At 41.1% G+C, this 24,209-nt stretch overlaps 1 protein-coding gene across 1 annotated transcript in view; it reads left to right on the top strand.

Moving 5' to 3' along the window:
- SFT2D2 (SFT2 domain containing 2) overlaps positions 1-23,166 on the top strand; it is an 88,987-nt gene extending 65,821 nt beyond the window's left edge. The window contains exons 4-8 of the mRNA XM_085623000.1: positions 8,116-8,197; positions 15,850-15,885; positions 18,954-19,012; positions 19,723-19,752; positions 20,086-23,166. Of these exons, the coding sequence (XP_085479126.1) occupies positions 8,116-8,197; positions 15,850-15,885; positions 18,954-19,012; positions 19,723-19,752; positions 20,086-20,125 (247 nt within the window). The 3' untranslated portion in view covers positions 20,126-23,166. The remainder of the gene's footprint in view (positions 1-8,115; positions 8,198-15,849; positions 15,886-18,953; positions 19,013-19,722; positions 19,753-20,085) is intronic.
- Positions 23,167-24,209: the final 1,043 nt, after the last annotated feature.

The following is a 24,209-nucleotide window of genomic DNA, read 5'->3' as shown; positions in this document are numbered from 1 at the left end:
AGACTTCCTCTTTGAGACTCCTTCTTTAGCACATCGCGCCATGCAATATCTTCCTATGCTGAAGGGATTCTCAAGCTACCCCCTGTTAATCCCAAGGGGCCGTTCACCGCTCAAATCATTACTCACGGTTTGATAAAAAATACAAAGACTCCGCTTTAGACACTGTCTATATTAGAAGCCAGCTCCCACTAGATTCTCTAGTGGTTCATGCCCTCCTATGTTCTTCCCGCTTGGCAATACGTAATCTCTAACCAGTTGGCTTAAGACATCCAGCACGGTTACTGCCTACAGCTCACCTCCACACTGCGCTACATAGCACCCCACAGGTATGTCCTCTTCCCAGAACACCAACGTCTGGTTCAGGAAGAGGTCCAAGCTCCCCTCCTCAAGGGGGCCTTAGAGCCTCTGCCACAACACCTACAGGGCTCAGGGGTGTATTTCCCCTCTTACTTCCTTATTCCCAAAAAGGGCAGGTCCCTCAGGCCCATTCTCGACCTCCGACCTTTCAGAACGCTTTCACATGGTCACCCTTCAGGATGTCATATCTCTGCTGCACCAAGGCAACTTCATGGCGGCACCCTACCTCAAAGACGCCTACTTCCTCTTTCCGATTCATCTGGGGCATTGGGGGCTAATTCTGGTTTGTGGTAAGGGGTCACCATTACCTGTTCAAAGTGTTGCCCTTCAGAGTCACCACCGCACCCTAAGTTTTTACAAAATGCCTTGCAGTAGTGGCTGCGCACCTACGAGGAAAGGACATCCATGTATTCCCCCTACTTGGACAATTGCAGTGCAATGCACACACTCTGGGCACAATGGACCTACTGCGTCAAATTGGGCTTCACCATCAGTGCTGTGAAGTCCCATCTCCATCCCCTTTAAATTCAACTTCATCTGGGAGCCATCCTCAATGCAGTCGTCAGCAAGGCATATCCCAGTGCTGCAAAACTCCAGTCTTTCTAAACGTTGCTACCTCTATTTCAGCCAGATTAACAGGTCACAGTAAGGACAGTCATGTGCCTGCTACGGATGATGGCCTCCTGCATCGCCATAAGACCCCAGGTGAGATTTCACACATGCATCTGCTGCAGGAATGCCTAATGCGTCAGTGGTCTGAAAAAGAGGCTCTTTGGAAAGATCTGGTGTTGATCAGCCCCCACACCTATCGCTGTCTGCACTGGTGGAACACCAACAACTTGCAGCCTTTTCTCAACCCATATCCACAGATTGTCACAATGGAAGGATCCCTCAGTGCGTGGGGGGGCATATTTACAAGATCTGACTGTAGAGTGGGGTGGCATTTACAGTAACTTTATTGATAAATGCATCGTTGAAGTTGGTGCAAGCATACAAGCCACAGCATGGAGAATGCCTTTCAGTTGACACAGTAGAGTCTGTGCTGGAGCAGAATGTTGCCTCCATCAGATGAGAAGTTACTATGGCAAAGGAAAGTTTAACTTTTTTCATGAGTGAAAGCAATGCTATTTTTATCTTAATGGTGATATGTTCCTTACAGGATGTTGAGGGTGACTGAATGATTTAGCTTTGGTAGATAGTTGTGGGTTGGAGGCATCCATGTGTATTTCATTTAGTCCGGTTTGGAATAGCTGTTTTCTGTTGACTACGAGGAGATGTTGGGTGCACAAGTACGAGTTATTGGGGGGTGGCAGTAACTGAATATTGAAAGTAGAGGAGCCTTTCATGTACAGGTGTGTATCATCAGCATATGGCGACTTTTGATATGCTTTTGGTAGGTAGAGTTGCTGGGAGCTCTTTGTAAATTTGAAAGATTTTGTGGTACTGGGGACCGAATGGAGCTTAGAGTACTCCAGAAGTGACCAGGAGCCCATCTGAGTCAGTTGGTGGTGGCTAGATTAATAGAGGTGTACCAGTGAAAGACATTACCAGCAAACCTCAGTTGAGAAGTCAGGGTGTGAAAGAGGGTCAAATGTTCAATAATGTTGAAGGTTGCGGAGAGGTTAAGAATTATCAGGAAGTCTGGATCATCCATGTCTTTGTTCTGGAGGACGTTGTCCTCTATTTGCACAGCGCCTCAGCAATGTTATTAAGACAGTTATACCTTATAGTTGAGCTGGTTAGAGAAGGCCTGTGGCGTTACATTATAAAGAGGGCTATCATAATAACCACTCACTGTTAACCTTTACTGGAATTCCTGTGTAAAAAGGTGGAAATCTTGAGCTTAAATACATCATCATGAATCCCACATTATTACAATATTGCCAACCATTAAACTGTAAGACCTTAACTATGATGGATTGCATCAGTTTTATGTGTATTGATGTAAGTATAAATGTATACTTTGGAGGTTCTCGTGTCCGGTAGTCCTGCTATTAACAGACTTTAGATTTTTAAAATGTATGATTTCAAAACATTTGATTCTAATTACTCTTAAGATTAGTTTTTTATGTAGCTGTTTGAGCTTCTATTTTAGCATTAGTAACATTAATAAGTAAATATTGTTGAAGATAATAGTGATCTTTGTACTCTGAACCAGTCAAGCAGACAGCCGCAGTCTGAAGGGCAATATTCCTACAGACCTTATTTTAACAGTATTTGGTGGACTACCTAGTGCGCGCTACTTGCACTGTTTTGTGCATCAGATAGATAGACATTTGCGCGTGTTAGCGCTCTGACTTTTAATAATTACCTGTTTTGCCTATTTGTGTTTATTTTTATGTTCTTAGCCCCTGGTTTTATTGCAGGCCCCCCACACGCACTATAAATCGGAGACTCACCGCATTTTGCGGGCCCTCGTCCCCAGAGATCGTTTTGGCGGCCATCTTGGGTGAGTGGTACACCTGACGGCGCCTATTTGTATTACGGTCCTGACGTCACTCGGACGCTCGACCTCGACCTCTACTTAAGGGGAATTAATCAGGTGTTCGGTCTCCTACAGACCTTATTTTAACAGTATTTGGTGAACTACCTAGTGCGCGCTACTTGCACTGTTTTGTGCATCAGATAGATAGACATTTGCGCGTGTTAGCGCTCTGACTTTTAATAATTACCTGTTTTTGCCTATTTGTGTTTATTTTTATGTTCTTAGCCCCTGGTTTTATTGCAGGCCCCCCACACGCACTATAAATCGGAGACTCACCGCATTTTGCGGGCCCTCGTCCCCAGAGATCGTTTTGGCGGCCATCTTGGGTGAGTGGTACACCTGACGGCGCCTATTCGTATTACGGTCCTGACGTCACTCGGACGCTCGACCTCTATTTAAGGGTTATTCCCCGCGCAGCGGATACGCGCAGTGGTTCGCCGTACTTCCGCCGGAGTTTAGCCCGTCTGCGCCCGTCAGCGTCCCGGAGGCGTTCGGCGTGGCAGGTAATTCTGGCCATTATGTTTGTCTACTCTGCTCAGGACCTTTACTCTTTGCGCGACGGGGACGCGTCCTGTCGCTTAGTCTTTCCTGGCCGATATAGGGGTAAACATAAGTGCCCTGGCTGTAAATGGCATCCTATTCGCAATCTCCCTTCCCCCCGCTCTACTAAGGATTGTAGCATTAAACATCTTTGTCTACTCCTTAATACGAGGTCGTTGCACCGACACACTCAAGAGATTTATGATCTCCTTTCGACGACCAGTCCTACCTGTCTGATGCTCACTGAGACATGGCTCAATGAATCCTCCCACCCGGACATCGCGGTAGCCATTCCCTCTGATTATATCATCCATCGACAAGATAGAGACAAGGGTAGGGGGGGAGGAGTTGCCCTGGCGGTGAAAAAATCTCTTCCGTGTATGGTCACGCGCACAAATACCATCGTAGGTGCTGACTCTCTTGCCTTTACCATCTCTTTATCGCCTCAGCAAGCGCTGAAGGGCCTTGTTGTTTACAGACCTCCGGGCCCGGTGGGATCCTTTTTTGATGATCTCCAGCAGGTTATGTCGGTCCTTGTTCTAAGATCGGAGCGCTGTATATTGGCGGGTGATTTTAACTTCCATATGGATGATCACCATGACCAGGATGCTATCAAGCTGCTGGACATTACATCTACTCTGGGCCTTTCCCCCTATATCTTTGGCCCGACTCATGATAAAGGCCATACACTTGACCAGGTTTTTTCCACCTCACCTATTATGGCTGTAACACTTCTGCCAGTTTTATGGTCTGATCATTGTCTTGTTCAGTTCGAAATACCATCTATTACGACCTCTACTGCCAGTGCTACGAGACAGCAGGGTAGCAGCTATAGGGCACTCCATCGGGTGACTCCGGATCTGCTAGCGCAGGCTCAGGTGAATCATCCCATGCCACATACGGGTGACCCGGAGAAAGACCTGGAGAGCCTGCAATCCTGGCTTCTTGCTAGATTAAATGAGCTCGCCCCGTTACAGACACCCAGGTCTGCCGCCCAACGGGTCTCGGCCCCTTGGTTTACGGAGGAATTGGCCTATCATCGTAGGCAATGCAAAGTCGCTGAGCGGGCTTGGAGAGCCCAGTATGAACCGGAGGCTAAACAACTTTATAAAACCATGATGAAATCATATCATGATTTAATACTTCAGGGCAAGAAACGCTATTTTGCCAAAAGGATTGAAGATGCGGCAAACTCCTGTAAGGAGATTTTTTCAATTGTAAGAGAATTTACTAGCCCGCGGTCAATCTCAGCGCAGGACGCTCCGGTGGAGACCTGGGCCAACACCATTGCTAATTTTTTTACCGCCAAAATCAGGCAAATTCAGGATTCCTTTCCTCCGAGACCTATAGTTGACCCGTCAACTCTGCCGACTGAGACAACTCCTTTGTCGTCTCCTGGTCCAGCTCTGCTACACTTCCTGCCCCTTTCGGCTGCCGCATCCTTAGCTCTGATGAGGAACCTCAAATCGGGCTCACCGCTAGATCCCTGTCCAGCTAAATTTCTAGCGAGAATGGCAGATACCGTTAACCCCATGGCTAATCCCATTCTTAATCTTTCCCTGAGTCAGGGATTTCTGCCCCAGTCCTGGAAACAGGCCATGGTCCTCCCTCTTATCAAAAAGCCGAATCTTGATCCAGAAGTGCCCTCCAACTATAGGCCAATCTCGCTCCTCCCAGCACTTACCAAGATCCTGGAGAAACACGTTCATAGCGTGCTCTCTAACTTCCTGGAGTCAAACGAGTTACTTCATGAATCCCAATCGGGCTTCCGCTCCAACCTGAGCACCGAGACGGTGCTCCTGGAAGTTTCTGAGATCGTGAAGGAGGTGCTGGATACCGGAGGCAGGGTGATGTTAGTTATGCTAGACCTGTCGGCGGCGTTTGACACCGTCCCCCATGAGGATCTCCTCACTAGACTACATGACATCGGTCTGGGGGGGACGGTGCTCAACTGGTTTCGCTCCTTTCTAGCCAACCGCCGGCAGACGGTCTGGGTCCCACCTGGATCTGCCAAAATGCCGCCATTGGGAGTCGGAGTGCCTCAGGGCTCTGTATTGAGCCCCACTCTATTTAACATCCTTATGACCCCTCTGGCGACATTGGCGGTATCATATGGGGCCCGGATCGTCTCTTATGCTGACGACACCCAGCTTCTGTTCACCTGCCGTAAGAGCGAAGAGTTCGATGGAGAAAAGATCCGTGAGTGCCTTGGGGCTGTTTTTAATTAGTTCCAACTTTGCAGCCTCAAGTGCAACTCGGACAAATCCGAAATACTATTCTTCGGATGCCCATCAGAACCAGATTGGCATGGATGGTGGCCTGCTGACATGTTCCCTCCAAGTCAGTCATCTAAGTGGGCTAAGAACCTGGGAGTAAAAATTGACAATGAGCTTTCGCTAAAATCCCAGGTTTCTACTCTGACGGGAACATGTTTCAGGATCCTCAGAATGTTGCGTAAGTTCCTTCCCCTTCTATCTGAGGAACATCGGAGGATAACTGTCCAGGCACTTATAGGATCCAGATTGGACTACGCAAATGTGCTATATCTGGGTCTGCCAGAATATCTCCTTCAGCGTTTGCAGGTGACCCAGAACGCTGCTGCTCGAGCGATCTTTGGTTTGCATCGTCGCACTAGTGCCTCTAATCTTCTTCTATCCCTCCATTGGCTTCCTGTACGGAAGAGGATACCGTTCAAGGCCATGACCCTAGCCCATAAGGCCCTGCATGGTAATGGCGCAAAATATCTCCAGAAGAGGCTGGAATTCTACCGACCTACACGATCCCTTAGGTCGGAAACATTAGCTCTGGCTCGGGTACCACGTATCAAAAGGGCTCGCCTTGGCGGCCGGTCCTTTAGATTCCTTGCCCCCCAGCTATGGAATTCTCTACCGGTGTCCTTGCGGACTACGTCGAACTTGCTTGCCTTCAGGAAGGACTTGAAAACTTGGCTATTCTCTGGTTAGTCCGCTTCCTCTTTTAGGCTCCTGTCTTTTATTGTTATGTTTTTCCAGTTCTCTCTTTAGGTCTGGAGTACAAAGCGCCGGGACACTCCTTTGGAGTAGCCGTTGCGCTATATAAGTCCCATGTTAACATAACATAACATAACATACAATTTAAATCTTTGGCTATTTTAACACTATTAATCAGAAAATGAATGATTCAGTTCAGCTGTGAATATCTCTTAATCTACATTGGTATGTTTAATATTGTTTGATATTTTGGATTGAAGAGTGGTAATGTTTATTTCATTGTTGATTCAGATTAGTCACAACATAGCTATTTGGAAGGCACATGATACTATATTTCTGTGCAGATATAAATGCATAAAGAAAGGGCTATAAAGAAAGGGGCCCCTTAAAAAAACACTTTTATATAAGGTCTAGGACAAGGTGGAAAGACCAGTAAAATATGCGATGAGCTGTCCCACCTGACCTGTATTCTTTCACTATGGGGCCTCCCAAATCTAGCCATAATGTAAAAACTCTACACAATAATTGTTTTTCTTCCTTGTTCATGGTTATTTTATTGCTAATGTAATTTCATTTTCTTTATATTTTTATCTATTTCTTTGTAAATGTTACTTTCATTAGTCCAAAATCAGTGAATACAATATATACAGTGCTGTACAATAATATGTGGATTGTTATACAGTGCAGTACAATACACAATACCAGTTCATTTCATTGTATACACATATGCCTTATTTTCAATTCTTTGAACACTAGGAATCTATCATATATGTGCATTATTTCATGAGTTGAATGTACTCATAACAATAAGCTACCTCCATTTGGGCTAAACCACACATTCCTCACAATCATACACATTCATTCCCTCACTTCTACCAGACATGCTTTTTCCCTCCATTATTTTACAATCGCCATCTAGAAGCCAATGGGGAAGGGTCTATTAAGTCAGCCCTTATAGTAGGTAGAAAGCTGGTGAAGTTCAGTCTACAATCGTTTTGGTGGATAAAGGGTATAGATTCCACCTTCTTCAGGACAAATCTTGATGGTACCTCAGAGCTAGGCGAGCGCACCTAGCGGGATATCTTGTAAGGTCTTGAAGTTCTAGCTGACATATGCCTTTAAGTATGGCACGTACTACGATCCATGTATAATACACATTTGCGGTAGCTGTAACTCCTTTTTATGTGACTTGAAGTTTTTTTATTTTAAAGTTTAGATCTTGCACTCATTTTTCCATAATTATAAGATCCTTATTGGCAGTTTGGTGTTAATTTTTCATTATGGCGATTTATATCCAATCCTGTTAGAGCAGGCGTGCTGCTCTTAGCAAAATTGATCCATCGGTCACGTATTTTTCCGAAACCTATTTTACTGTGCAGTTGTAAAACATGTAACTGAAATGAAAAACTGTCTTTGAAAAAGCCCAGGAGGAGGTTAAAATGTTGACACATGAGCCGCTACTGCCCATACACCACTGCGCTTTAAGACCATCTTTGCAACTTGCACTTTTTAAAATTAACTAATGTAATGTTGTCTCTTCTTGTTGGGCATAGCACAGATGATGGCATTACAAAGAATTGAGAGTGAGACTCTGCAATCTGTTCATATGATTTTTGCAGGTGTTCCTTCCAAGATTACCTTGAGGATTGCGAAAATGTAATCCTGTTAATGACTTGGATACAAACTCTTGGTGCTTTAGAATTGTTTCATATTCATGGAAGAATAATTTGATGCTTGATCTAACATTTTACCTTTATTTCTTAGCACCGTATTTCTTATGGGACCTGTGAAACAGTGTAAAAGAATGTTTGAACCAACTCGATTAATTGCTACAATCGTAATGCTAGTAAGTATCTAGTTATTTTAAATGAAAGATTTGTATTGCATTTCACTTGTTTAATTTGGTGCTTTTTATTTAAGCAAACATACCTCAATCTGAGGTGACAAACAAGGTTGGGAATGTTTAAGTAAGGAACTTTATGACTTTTGAGGATCTCTCTCTGAAATGCAGTTTAACTGACACTGAGCCAGGAGTCTGGAAGTAATGTGGAAAGGGAAACTACTGGGTTGTGTAGAGAGGTGTACCTAGTTTGTGTTTTTTGGAATCACTGTCACGTTCTTTTATTTTGTACATGTATTACAAATAACTTGTAACAATTTATTAAGACTGGCTCTGACCATCAGAACAAACTTCATGTAAAGAATTAATTTTGTGACAACCAAATGGGTATCACAATAGTGTTATTTAAGCAGTGCGGCTATATGTGATTGTTTAAGTTCCAAACTTGTTTGGAAGCAACCCCACATCTTTAGAACCTTTACAAGCTCTTAACAACTCAGAGGATACCATAGATTGCTACTAAGGGTCAGTTAGTGTAATAGTGTAATGGTTTTCAACGCACAGGAATAGATTCAACCTCAACTCACACAAAATTAGTATTTCATTAGATATTTTAACCCATGATTGCCTGCCAAATTTTTATCTTCATGGATTCCCACTGAATACTTTCCAGAAATGTAACATTTCTCTGAACTATTTGTTTCTAACTCCCAGTGCTTCACATTCTGCAACCTAGCTTAAAAGGGAATCTGCCAAAAAGTTAAGGACTACTATGGTGCCCGAGGACCATGATAGTTGTGGAGACAGCCAAATATTTATTTCACTCTCCACATGAACCTCCTAGAGACTGTCTTACGGCTCTCAGTGAGATTACAGGAACAGCAACATACATCAAAGGACACGAGGAAAAATGAGTCCTGAAAGGTAAAGTGCTCAAAAAATATTTCACAGATGACTAGTCTTTCGTCAATCGAGAATGCCTGTTTCAGTCGTAGATCGTGAAGCATCAGTCATTGCTAATAGTTCAATAGTATATGGACTTGGGAGGGCAACAACACACACCCTGTTCCAACAGAAATATCTTTACTGAAGGCAACCTTTTCATCTTATGCTTGCCAGGAGCTTCGGATGATATATGGAGGCATTGTACCTTCTTTAATCTTTTTAAAGTGCTGGTTATATGTATCCATTTCTGCTTTGTGAAAAGTGTAATGGGCGCCTTTGGTGTATGCACTTTGTAAGAATGTGTTTGTTGGGTGCTTGGTGTCTGATTATTCTGTGGATGGGTCTTCAGTACTTGGTGCATGTACCTCTAGTGCAATGGTTCTCAACCTGTGGTACATGGGACCCATGGGGATCTGCAAAGCCTATTCAGGGGTCTGTGACTGCTTGGAAAATTAAATAACATTAAGAAATTATTACCGTATATATAAAAAAGAAGCAAAATATGTAATTGAAACTTTTAAAACGTTCTGTAAATGTGAAGTAAATTGAAATTAGAGAAAGATTAAGCTAGTATCCTCAGATTGATTCATGGGACCAGTGCATCTACATCAACCAGAATATAGTATGGATGGTGAGTAGCCTCAATTGAATTTAGAAAATCTCCGATCTTCCTAGTAATATTTCTTTTTTTTTTCCCCATTTGTTTGTGAATTAAATAAAATATTTAATCCTTTTTGTTTTGTGGTTCAAATCATTGAGAACATCGGGTATGATTGAAAATGCATAGGCTGTGATACCCAACTTCTAGTAATGACAAACGGGGGGTCCCCAGGTTCCAGGAATGATAAGGTGGGGGTCAACGAAAGTTTAAAAGGCTAAGAACCACTGCTCTAGTGCATTTTAATGGTTTTATTCATATCTAGTATTTCAACCCGGCTATTTTTAACAATACCTGAAGCAGGAAGGTATACTCAGCACTAGCAGTGAACAGTATGAAGGTCTCTGTAAATGGATGCGTTTTTTGTTGGTATAGGCTGGGCTCTGCTGATTTGTCCACCTCACTCAAAAGCCATCCCTAATACTGACATTTAGTCACAATTAATAGGGTTTTGATTTATTTGGTCTGGTTCCGACTTCACTATCCTCTATCCTATAGGAAAAAACAGCAGCCAGCCTTTATCACGTGTCGACTGAGCTTGTATTGTTTCTAATGGACTATGGAGGCATCAGTAATGAAAGTGTAAAATGTGTTATGGGAAATGTTCACTAAGAGGTTATAAATATTAGTGGTAGCATATAACAGAATGTAGTTGGCACTGCAACCACACTTAAGGTCTCATTAGCCTGCCCATGTCTGTCAAGCATTATGCTCTTTCCTTATGCATAGTTAATCAAACCACTATTATTTCACTGGAACAAGTAACTCAAAAAGAAAAATATTTTTAGGTCTGGTTTACTGATGGCTTTACCAGTTTGTCAGGCCTCGTGTTTATTTTTTAAAATACATTTTAATTCCCAAGTATGCTTCAGAGGAGTTTGCCTTAAAGTTAAGATGGGTCAGCTAACAGAATACCAAAAGTAGCATGTGGTAATAGGTCGAGCCTTCTTGGCCTTTAGCTGTCTTGGCAGTTTTATTTCTGTTTTCTTAAAAGGAAGCTGTTGGGAATTGGGTCCCTAGTTGGCAGAGGTATGCACCCTGTCCAAATAGGGACCATACTACTAGAGAGGGTAAGTTGGATACACACAATAAATTAAATTAACCTGTGCTCACTCTGGCATGCAGGCTTAACTTATGAGGCAATGCGCCAAGTATTTGCGCAACACTTAATACAGTAAAAGAGTGAAAACGCCACGCAAAAATAATCCACTCCTGGATAGAAAAATAGAGCTTACTGTAATGAACAAAACAAGACCAAAATGACAAAAACCAATAAGTGTAACCAGAGTTATGAATTGTTAAAGAATATCTTGAAATAAAGTGCTTCAAAACATAAAGCGCCAACCGGGGCTGTCTGTTCATGGTTGATGGGGCAAAATCTGAAAGTTCTGGCCAGGCACGATGGAGCACGGGTCGGATACAGGGAACCAAACATGTCCCACTAAAAAAGTACCTTAGATGAGGGATGCGTCTGCGTCTAAGACCCGATGCGAGGAGCAGAGGAGGACATGCGTTGGCGTCAATTACTTCTGGAAGACTTCAAAGAGAGGCCATTGAAGTGCACAACATTCCTTCCTGCCCTGGCTCCATACTCACCACAGGGGGGTATGCAGCTCTTTGTGTGGGGACAGGCACAGCCAAGTCGGGTTCAAATTTCCGCTCCTCCCTCCTAACCTGCCCAAGATGGCTGATCAGGATGTTAATGGTCCATCAGGATGTGGACAGCTCATTAGGCACCCCTAATCTCTCTATGTGTGTGGTTGTCTCACCCACACCAGAGGTGTATTCAGAGACAGGCAGAGGCACAGAATGGTTAAAGTAAAAAAGGGCCAACTTTCCAAAAGTGGCGTTTTCAGACTAGTAACTTAAAATCCAATTTTACCCTAAGTTGTAATTTTAAATTGAGTCTAGAGACACCAAACTTGAAATATCTATCTTTTCCCAATTGGGATTTAAATTTTTTTTAAAAAAAGGTAATCCAAATGTTAACCTATGGGAGGTATAGACCTCACAAGTTTTATATGTTCTGCTAGTGAAATGTCAGTTTAAACTGCACGCTCAGGCTCTGCAATAGGAGGCAGTATCACCAACTTCAGTAGCCCTTTAAACATGTCTCCTATCAGTGCTGTATGCCCAGTAGTAGTCTTTAATTTACAGGCTCTGGTTAAATGTAGTGCACTTTACTAGGGACATGTAAGTAAATTAAATATATATCTAAAAAAAAAATCCGATTGGCCGCACTCTGCTAGTCCTACCAGCGTGTTACCCCAAAGAATTGTGGTCCATGAAGTAGCGTCGGCGGGTACGCCTATGCCAAAAGTTTAAAATGAAAATAAGTGTCGCGTTAGCCATCCCTGGACACGTGTTTCGAGGTAGTTGCCTCTCGTCAGCAGGGAGTAGGTATGTGTGTAGGGTTGCTGCGTAGGCTGCCAAAAAATATTTTCAGCTAAAGTACCACTCAAGGCGCGCAGGTGCGTAGCCATGGGCTCGTCAGCCCCACCGGCTCAAGGGAGCCTGAATGTAAACAAAAATCCGATTGGCCGCACTCTGCTAGTCCTACCAGCGTGTTACCCCAAAGAATTGTGGTCCATGAAGTAGCGTCGGCGGGTACGCCTATGCCAAAAGGTTAAAATGAAAATAAGTGTCGCGTTAGCCATCCCTGGACACGTCCTACTCCTTGCTGATGAGAGGCAACTACCTCGAAACACGTGTCCAGGGATGGCTAACGCTACTCATACTTGCATGCATTACACGGGCATAGGCGTACTCGCCGACGCTGACCTCAGGGACCATTTTTCATTGGGGTAACATGCTTGGTAGGTGGAGCAGTGTGCGACCAATTAGACTTAACTTTATTTCAGGCTCCCTTGAGCCGGTGGAGCCGACGGGCTTATGGTTACGCACCTGCGCGCTACGAGAGGTACTTGACCTGATAACGATTTTAGCAGCTTACACAGCAACCCTACACACTTTCCTACTCCCTGCTGATGAGGCAACTACCTCGAAACACGTGTCCAGGGATGGCTAACGCTACTCATACTTGCATGCATTACACGGGCATAGGCGTACTCGCCGACGCTGACCTCAGGGACCATTTTTCATTGGGGTAACACGCTTGGTAGGTGGAGCAGTGTGCGACCAATTAGACTTAAAAGTAAATTAAATATGCCAGTTGTGGATAAGCCAAATGTTACCATGTTTTAGGGAAAGAGTACTTTAGCACTAGTCAGCAGTGGTAAATCTGACCCACTCGCACTACATGCAGCTCATTTCTGTTCAATACTGACCATCAAGTAGCCACCATGCATTTTAATGTTTATTAAAAGGTTATACAAGTGCCAAACCATTTCCATCAGCACTAACACATTTCTCAGCTCTATTTACCCCATTACCACCCCACGTTTCCATCACCATCATTGCCACTGCCTCCATGACCATTGCCACCCCTAACACCACCACTACTGCTACCTCCATTAACACTATCACTATCAGTATCCCACCATCAGTGCCATAGTCCCAATGGCTACTACTGTCAACACCATCACCAATAATACCAATACTGATAATAACTGCCACCACTACAACTAGCACCAACACTCAATCATGTGTCCGTGTTGTGTGAGTCAGAGATAGAGCGATCTGGGCACGTGTACGAGAGACATGTGTTTACTATAAATAGTAACTGTAGATAATAGTAGACCTAATAATGAAAGGCCAGACATGTTGGCCATACCAATATTTGTTACTTTTGTACTTGTTCATTTTGTATTCCCTACATCAAATGAATGTTGATTTACTCATTAAGTAATACTTGCATACAATAAAAATGCTTTATTATACACCTTTTTACTTACACACACGCTCATTCTTGGAATAAAGTCAGGCCTTGTCGTTGTGTCATTATAGCTGCAGCGATTGTTATTCTCTATACCTTTCCTTATACGAAATAACATTATCCGCTGTGACAGAATTCATATCTCACAATAAATCGGTGTGCAAAGACCAGGTCATGTGTTTTCGTGGTGCTGTGCATGTCTATGGCTTTTTAATAAGTTATTGCAAGCAGTATTTCAACTTATTCTCTTATAAGAGGCTACTTCTGCCTCTAAACATTTGCTGTCATGACATTTTGCACAATGATGTATAGTATTATATGTATTGTGTATAAGAGAGTGTACCTGCAGATTATGATATCCTGTTGTATTGAGTTATCATCAAGGTCTGAGTCGTTAGATGACGAGGGTACAGACGAGTCCAATTTGATATCACACAGCTCCTATTTATATTGGTGGAACCAGATATTGTAGAGTTAATGATACATTAAGCGCTAGAATCTCATTTGCTTGAATTTTTTCTTAGTTTAGTGTTAGTGGTTTTTTTGTGTTTGTCATCAATGTTGGAAAATTGTTATATTAAAAAATGAAGCTCACTACAGCTGGGCAGAAAATAAATATTAGTCCTGTTGACATCATTTCTCAGTGTAGTTCTCTTTACGAGAAGTTAATGCCAGTAGTATTCTACAGAATACCTGCTTTCACAAATAAATCTACCTCCATTTACCATTTTGTTTCTTTTCTTTTTTCTTTAAATACACATTTTGAGGCCCCTAATTCTTTCTTTAAATAAATTCACCAAGTTTGAGTGTGATCTAGTATTTTTTTTCAATTGCAACATACTTAAAAAAAACATGCTTGGCTAGTCAAATAGATCTCAACTCGAACATTAGGGCTCAGCTGTTTGTTTGCTAATGCTTGTTTGTAAAGCACAGTGAAAAATATGAAAATAAAAATTCAGAATGGTCAACTGTGTCCCGCATGCATACGCACCTGCAATCATCTTTGAATGTTTTGTCTTTAAGAGAAAAACATCAGGGTACACATGGGCCTTTTAAGATGGCCGTCGGGGTATGCGCAAACATAGTGACATAAACCAAAACTAAGAAACAAAATAAAACTTAAGGCGCTTATACAGGTTAATTTAAAGAGATGGCTATTTTCAAACTCTAAATTATGAAAAGTAGAGTACAGGAGAATAAAAATAACAGAGTGACTGCCTCAGTAGCAGCTTGCATCTCTTGGACCCCATAAAAAAATAAAAAGTAAAAACTAGGGTGGGGTGGGGGAGCACCGGAGAGAAGTGAGCGTATGATAAATAACAGGCAAAAGGAAGGGGTGGAAGAGCAACAGAAGAACTGGTGAGATGCAAAAAGCAATAGAAAACTGGCAGGTGAACAAAAAGCAATGATATGTACCACAAAACAAGCACAGAAGGGAGAGCGAGGAAAAAGTATGTGCACTCCTATTAAATACTGAACGGAAACGAAAAAAGTCGGGCCTTATTGTAAGAACTGGAGAGATCCAGTCTGTATTACTGTGCACACCTATGCTCCAGGGGAGGGGCAAAAAACAAGAAAAGGAAGAAATAAGCTAAGAAAGATTGACAAGGATACCAACCAATGATCAGCAATGGGCTGCACAAATCTATGTATTGGTATTTTACACAATAGGACTTTCAGTTTTAGACCACTAGAGCTGTTGCTTGGCTAGACTTAAAAATCAGAACATTTGTAGCCATGAAACACGTTTTGTTTAACCCTCTGTTAACACATCTAAAAAAATAAAATGTTCAGTCATATTGCATTTGACATCATAGCGTGAGCAGTGTGCACGTTCGATGTGTTGTCTTACCAGTACTATCACTGAAATTAGCACTTGTCTGACATCATGACTGTGAGCATGATGGGTAACATTACTTGGTTGCAAAACCTATTACTGTTCTTAACTTTCAGTATTCCAATGCGACCAAAACTAATTTTTGTAATCAAGCCACATGGATGATTTACAGTCTAGTTTATCTCTGGACTGTGAAAGGATTCAAGAGATGTGGTAACTAATTCTTATTCATGTAAATAAGGTTGTTTTATGACAAGAGGATCCCTTGTAAGTGAACGTATTATTACTGGTAGATTTATGCATGTATTAAATTGACAGAAGATGATTTCACCCGTACTGCTTTGTGCGTTAATCTATTCTTGTATTGTTTTTCCCTTTTCTAGTTGTGTCTTGGATTAACCTTGTGTGCTGCTTTCTGGGTAAGCAGTGTTTCTCTTTAATAAATACTCATTACTGCCCGTACACCAAGCCAAACATATAGAATAGCAATTATCTATCTGCTCATGTCTGGGTTTTTTTTTTTAAAACAATTTTTCAATACGTATTTCTTTTGTAAATGACACAAATCTGCAACATTAACTAATGCAGTACTGTATCCTTTCTTCAGCATGACATGTAACCAAAGAAACATCTTAATGTTTAGATGTCAGACTGTAGCACAATTGCAGTATCACTCTGGGGAAACCTTATAGGTCATTTATAGGTCAGTCAAGTAATTGGATGTATACGGGTCACCTCTAGATTTTTGACCGCTGCAGTTATTCTCTTATCCATACAGATCATTGGCATATGAAGTTCTTGGATATCTTGAGGCCTGGCTCGTATCTTAGAGTTGTCATCCTCTGTGTTGGTATAGTTTATCATACTATTCTGCTTCCCAAGTATCCCTGAAACCGTCTGTCAAAGAAGCTACACTTGTGGGGATTCAGTGTGGCTAGTTGCAGAAATGTAACTGTGCCAGATGGGTGGTATTAAATAACTGAACTAGAAATGAGCTAGGTGGGCATCTTCGTGGTTTAGAAAGGCCATTAGCAGAATCTCATCCACATCACTCCTGAAGGAGTATAGTGGTATATAAAAATCTAGGAAGTCTAGAGGAGCAAAGATGCATTTACAGCATATTAACATATCTTGTGTAATTGTATAATTCTGGCAAGTGTGCATTGCAACCAAAAGCAGCTTCAGGTCTATGACTCGTAGCCTAGAGTCCAGTGATATGTATCTGGCTACAACTATAAAAACCCAGGTTTCTGAGGTTATTTCGCATCCTGCGCTCAAGGGAATCTGACTTTTGATTTCTTCCTTTTGATACCTGTACTGCATCATGGTGTAAAGTAACATAACCATTTTCATGCAGGCCAATAGTTTGTTCATTTGTACTGAATGACCAGTGACGTAGTTATGAGGTGTTGGAAGCATGACTACACTTAAAGTGTGCCCCGGAGTCTGTAGCAGCACTTATCATGGGGCTGAGTGGAACCGATGATCTAAGTTGTTTGTCACCTGGTTCATGACCAGGGAAATGTTGGACAGACTACCTTGATAGTGAGTGTTCAGGATTGCAATAAATTCCTGTATACTACTTTCACTAACCAAAATCCACTAATTTATACATTCATGCTTTGAAAGTGAGTTAAGAGTGCTTCAGCACCATATGAGTGACAACAATCTTTCTATAATTGCAATGACAATTTTGTAAATTCATTGTAGTTTTCAAAATACTTGCATTACAATAAGTGTCTTGAAAGATTCAAAGCAGAAAATACTCATATTTAGATTATTAATCAGCAAAAAAATGATAGATTAGGAAACACAAAGAATTAGAAATTTAAAGATGAATAGCGGAGGGAGCATTTAAGCCCTTAGATTGATTTTTAGCATAGGCAGACCGCAAATGCATACTAGAAAATTAGCAATCTGGTGAGTTTCGAGGGGGATTTTGCTGTTTAAGAGCCTCCATTGTAGGAAAAAATGGAGTGGCTGAGTGAGGATGCCTCATTCCAAACAGGATGAGAAATGATCACAAAAGAGCAGATCATGCACTCAAATTTAAATCCACATTTTGCAGCTGCAGGTCTAAATGGGGACAAATACATCCCTCATATTCTCATCAACCCTCCGGATCCCAGAAACTACGAAGAGCACGGTCTTAGATTCAACAACCTTAATAGAGAAGCATAGAATTCACAATAATTTATTTATTTAAAAAAAGAATATATATATAGGAAGCCATCCATGCACAAATGGGCAGTAAGTGTAGAGACACTGAATGCACGGGGGATCTACATTTTGCCAGGGGCTAAAGTGTATCATTAAGAGGTAAAAGCTGTTGAAGTGAAGCTGTGGTTCTTTTCTCTGTGCGAAAACATTTGTAACTCAAGCAAAAAAGAAGTTTCAGTTCCATGGACAGTATGGGAATGAACCATAATCTAAAAACCACTGAAATTCACCGTTTATCCTGAGAAGTAAAAGTATAAATCCTCTCCTGTGCATTTCTCATGCCTCCATATATCATGTATAGTTGCTGGAACACTTTATACAGTGAAAATAGCCGGAATGAGTACTTTGATTTATTTTGACAAATGGGTGTTGAGCATAGGGCTCGTGGACAGCTTGCGCCTAATGAACTTGCCCAGTGGTCTTATTAGAACTGCTTGACTAAAGGCCATACCATATGCCTTTAAATACGCGAATGTGATTGAAGGCTAAATCTGCAGGATGTTGGAAGTATGGAGTGGTGAGTGCTGGACTTGGCCTAAGGCCATGCTCAATAAACGTTGGGGTAGGAGTATGAGACTGTGCCTCAAATAGGGCCAGCTGTAACACTTTTTCACACTACATATCAAAAGTATAGCTTCTAGCTTGGACAAAAATTGAGGGTGTGTTCAAAAGACCGAGCCTAGTGGTTGCGGGAGTTTGGGGATGTTAACTCATTCAGCAATCTTATTGAAGACCCCAATGTTGATGTGATATGGGAATGTCATCTATAATTTTAGCGAGTTTGTGAAGGCTTGAGCAGTGCATCAGAGAAGCTATGGATGTGTTCCTAACACGCACACCTTCCCCGAATCTCATTGGGGTTTACATTTTATTTCTTTTGGATCCTAACTATAACATCTCTTCCTATTGCAAAACTTAAACATATCTTTAACAATTTGAGTGGGTTTCTATATGAATATTACATACATTTATCTATATGTGTATTTTTTTGCAGCTGCTAGATTCTGTCTGTTGGTCCTCCATTTGTACATATGGTGACAGGGTAAAGTTCATAGCCCTCCAGTATCGCTATACTTAACTGGATAAAATAAGAAACGAGAGTAGAAATGCTGCTTAACCTATGCAAGCTTTTTCAGATTTCATGTCCACTTACTACTGTGTCTCAGCTGGCTGGAGAATATGAAGGAAATCCGAATACATGTGCAAGATCTGTTCTGTGTTTTTTTAAACCTTTAACTAAAACGTATTTCTCCTCTTTTTTTCCTAGTGGAAAAACAAAGGACTTGCATTAATATTCTGCCTCTGTCAATTTCTTGCCATGACATGGTATGTAAACATACTTAAATAAAATATTTAATGAATTTGTGTGAAAGATGTTCATAAGAATGTTTGTGTTTGCGTGCTCGCCTTAATGAAAGGTGCCTTCCTAGATTAAGCACTTTGAGATTCCCATGAAATTTGCTAATCTGAGTCCAATAGAAATCAATTTTCTGCTCATGTCAAGAGCTATTAGTGTGCAGCACACATTATACACTGCTTTAGCCATTGATTTGTCTGCATTATGACCGAGAAGGATTGTATTACTGGACTAATTTAATTGAAGTGGCGTTCAGGCTCAAGGAATTCAAGGTTTGTAATATTTTGCTTAGCGAACCCTATGCTGCTGCTGGGTGACATCGAGAAGTTTCTGTTGATTGATGATAATTAGATTGGCTTCAAAGAAAATATATTGTTCTGCTAGATTTAGATTTAAATTGTGGCAGCGTGTTCAGTCAAGTGATTCACACATCTTCTAAATGTGGTTAAAAATATCCAGTTATGTAGCGTTCCCAAATCATTCGTCCAGTCCTCTTCCCGAGAATTAGTCAACTAGGGACAGGCTGGGGAATATTCTCCTTGAATTTATACAAACAGCAGCACTGTAAACAGCTAAATGTTAGAGTTGCATTTGCTGCCCATTGGTTGCTTTTACAGAGTCATGACCCAAAAATGCCTTCTCAATTTAACTCCCATCTGTTGACTTCTTTTGCTTTCAGGTACAGCCTTTCCTTCATACCGTTTGCAAGGTAAGCCGCTTTAATTCCATTATTTTGTTGTCATCAGTTTCGTGTCAGAAGATGTTATTCCTTAGCTTATCTGCCATGTAACATCCTGAGATAGGTTTACCTGTGATGTAACATCCTTAGATAGTTTGTTGAGTGAGATCATATACGTAAAATATAGAAGTGGGATTGTCTTGGAGATGTGAGAAGCAGCCAATATCTGGTGTCTGGCAATATATTGTCACTCAAAAACTTTGCTTTCCATTTTATTCAAAGTTTGTGCAAAGTTTTTTCATGTCCAGATAAACATCCGCAACATACATTAATCGAGCAATTGTATTTGTCTCTTCTTTATAGAGATGCAGCAAAGAAGTGTTTTGCGACGTGTTTGTCGTGAAGACTGCGCTGAAAGTCACTGGGAATTGTACCAAAATATTGTCCTTATTTAACATTGTAGATTTGTATCAAAGTTCAGAAGTCCTGAAGTGTGCCTTCCTGCAGATGCAACGATGAATCTAGCATAGAACTGTGCGCTCTAACAACTGCCTTATTTATTGACACCTAACAGCAGTACTAGAACGGCTTTATTGTACACACTTATGGGCCACTTTGTAACGACTCCGGTTGAATCATGTGTAATGTTTACTGAATCAATGAAGTTTTTTTTACCAATTTTGTCATACTCTGTGACATCCAAGCTTTTATTTAATGGGAACGTTGAATTGAGACATTTGTTATGCCTTGATCTGATTCAGAGTATCTTCGTTACCTGAACGAAAATATGGTTGCTGAAGAATCGCATTACATTTATTTGATTTATTATGAGGCTGGTGCTGGCGCTTTGTAGGTGATGATGGTGCCAGATTAGTGAAAAAATGCATATTAGCATTTTGTTAGTGTATTGGGATTGCTCCAATTTGGAAACTTCTACTTTGGCTTGAGTTCTGGAACATACTTGCACCAATTTTATGTAAGGTTAGTTTGAATATCTCTGAAGTTACTAGCACTGATTGGGTAGACGCTACTGCAAATTCGAAAGAAAATGTAGCTTCAAAGGAGGTAGAACAATGTAAATAGCCTTTATAATCATGAACGCTTCTGTTCCACTAAAACATTCCATATTTTCCATAAACTTAATGGAATTATTCCAGGTAACGATGCCTTAAGGGTGTGCCTTGCCAATTTCATGCCTTAGCCTGTATGAACCTTTACTCTCAGGTCTTTGAAACTGATCCATCCCATTTTTGCTTAACAGCTTATTAAGCAAAACGTATCGATTGTGTTTATTTCTGAATAGACAAGAAAGTAGTCTCTTGTATTTTCTTACTTAAAATGCCAGCATTTTATATGTATTTTTAAATATGAAATTGAAGAAAATATAAAAGTGAAAAAAGAAGCCTATTAAGCAAATATGACCCAACACCAATACTTGTAAATTTAGATTTTGTGTTTGCGTCGGTATTCATGAATACTGAAAAAACAATGTTTATCCTTTCAGTGAACAGAAGTTGGGTTTTAATTTGGGGTTGATGATGTTTGTTTTCTTTGGGGGACTTATTGGGATTTAGTTGAGGTTTGTAGACAAATGCCTTTTTCACTTATAGTGAGTTCTGGATGTGTGAGGAGGGTTTAGTAAGCGCATAGGGCGATCGGCTCAAATCCATTTCCCTCCCCCGCCTTCCAAACACAGGCATGCCTCATTTGTTCATGCACGTATTGTGAAGGCTTTGAGCCTGCTTAGTATAGGAGAGCAAATGCATTCATTCTTCACAAATTAACTATCAGCCCTGAAACCAAAAGTGTCGGCCCAAAGTGGTGGTGGTTTCCCGTGCCCACATTGCACGGTGCAGTACTGCAAATCTGTATACATTCATGGCAAATGTTACATGAATCCGTTCATAAAGTGTGCTTTAATGCTTCAGGTATATTCTCGACCCAGTAAACGCCGTAATGTAGAAACAGAAGTGATGAAAAGGTAATATTAGAGCGTCAGTGGAGAAGAGCGAGAATGCCTCCTACCTCACTTACCCGCTCTGCCTCCCAGCCACCATCATAAACCCGCTGCCTCCCAGGGGGACTGCTGTTCCATGCATTTACCCCTTTCACAACTTCTCCCTCACCATGTGTCGTTAAACTAAGTAGTAATAATACCTGTTATTTAAAGTACTTCCATGAGCTGCCCTATGAAATGCTTTATAAAAACAAGGTATCTTTGTTATTGGTCTTGATACACCATGGGTGCTCTTAGTGTAAATGGCTAAACAGTAGAAGTGCCAAAGCGATGTTCTGCAAGATGTGGTATGTTGCACAACACCTAAAATCAACAATAAGACCAGAAACCCAACCTCTCGTCATTTGATATTTTTTTGTTTACGTGATCAGGTATTTTTCCTCTTTCGAGACGCACCAAGGCCATTGCCTTCCTCATTTTGCATTTTGACCACTACAAAGAAGGATGGTAACGTGGACTTCTGTGCCTCAATAAAGTGGATTAATTGGGGCAGGGGGTGACCCCACCAAGCACAGATTAGGAAAACGGGGTAATGCAAACATTGTCCCAAAATGCATCAGGTTCCCTGTTTCACCTTTATGACGGAAGCAACTGCTCGACTTATACCTACTAACAAATGCATCAAAGCAAAGGGTTCAGCACTATATAATGTATCATCAAAGCAGTTTTGAAGCAGTGAGCACACAAAAGGACTTCCATATTCCAGTTGTTTTCTTTTGTTCAAAGTTGTTCTTTTGTTCAAAGTTGTTCTTTATTAAATTTTCCAATAAAATTGAAAGGACCATAGCTGACGCATTTCGTCTTGCATAGAGACATCTTCATGGCTCGTTAATGTCACAATACACTTACTTTTTTTCCAACAGAGAAACAGACGCACGTACACGCCACCGGTTACCAAGCCGCAATAATGGAAACGAGTTCTGTATAAAACTCTTTTGAACATTGGACCTATGACAGTCTGCTAAAACAATTATCGGCTTTGAAAGCGTATTGTGACTTTAATGAGCCCTGAAGAAGTCTCTATGTGAGACGAAACGCGTCGGCTGTGGTCCTTTGAATTTTAATGGAAAATTTAATAAAGAACAACTTTGAACAAAAGAAAACAACTGGAATCTGGAAGTCCTTTCGTGTTTTCACTGCTTTGAAACTGCTTTGATGATACATTATATAGTGCTGAACCCTTTGATGTCTGTATAGGATTTGTTTCCTTATTTGAGGAGTATAGAGGGAAGTGCTCCTTGGTTCTTTGCACTGTCATATATCGCTCAGATATTATATTGCCAGGTGCGAATTGCTACAGTCCCTACCCTCAGTTTGTTGATATCTACTAACAATTGCAGTTTATTATAAGGCCTCCACAGCGCGCTTGTGGTTTGTCATCAAAAAGAAGTGGAACAGTTGCTATTAAAAAAAAAAAAAAAATGTCCGGAATTGCCCTTGTGTGGTGTTTATTTAATGTGTTATTTTATTTGAACTGGTTATGATTTTTTAATATGTAAAATACACTTGAGGTGGGTGGGTAGGTTGAGTGAATTGCAAGGGAAGCACAGCTCAAGTGTGGACTTCTAATGCCCATTACCAAACAATTAACCGTTTGCCTTATGTGTAATATAGCACAGGGGAATAATGTGAATCCTACTGAGATCTATATGTAATTTGAAACCAACAGATTTATATTATGTAAGGAGGTCTTTGGTATTTCAGATTTGCTAAATAGAGTATAATTAGGCTAGTTGATAATGACACCTATCGCCTATGATTATACAACGCACCAAGGTCTGTGGTGGCAAGTATTTCATAAAACAAGCATTGGCAAAGCCAGGTATTTGGTTGTTTAAGTTAGATATTCTGCTGCTGCTCTAGTGGTACCTTTGCTTTGAACTCAAATCCTCCTCTAGATTCTCATGCTGTGCATTATTCACCATCTAGTGGTTGGGCCTGGAAGTGTCTAAAACGTTCAAATCTTTATTGAGAGGGTGTTGTCATCGGTGGAGCTATATGACTCCTATGATCTTGACCATAATCCCACAATGCCAAAAGATGTGTCCTCCATTTAAATTGTTTTATTCTGCGATGAGTTCGGAGTTTAAGGCATAGGCTCCAGCAACCCTAGTGGCAGCTACAACATGTCTATCACTCTACATGTCAGTTAGCGGATGTAAGAAAATGATTTATTAATTGGGGTGAATGGTAGTCCACCACACGTCATAAAGTCATTAACATGTTGGGTCCAGTCAGAGGATACAGTAATGTAAGCTTTAGCTCAGTCCCTGGTAACTATGGCACAGTGTACACAGGCTTAATTCGCAGAAGATTGTAAAGCAATTAAAGTAACTAAACAGTTAAGTCAAAAAACTAAACAATTAAAATTCCCACTCCAGCTTATAAAATAGAAAAAAAATATATCAATGACTCGCAAAAAAAAATACATTAAGTACAATCCAAGATATGATTCTTTACAGATTCAAGA

Source organism: Triturus cristatus, chromosome 8, assembly GCF_964204655.1.
Source record: "Triturus cristatus chromosome 8, aTriCri1.1, whole genome shotgun sequence".
In the NCBI taxonomy this organism is placed as follows: domain Eukaryota; kingdom Metazoa; phylum Chordata; class Amphibia; order Caudata; family Salamandridae; genus Triturus; species Triturus cristatus.
Note: the sequence above shows the minus strand (reverse complement) of the source record. Positions and strands in the feature narration are given on the sequence as shown.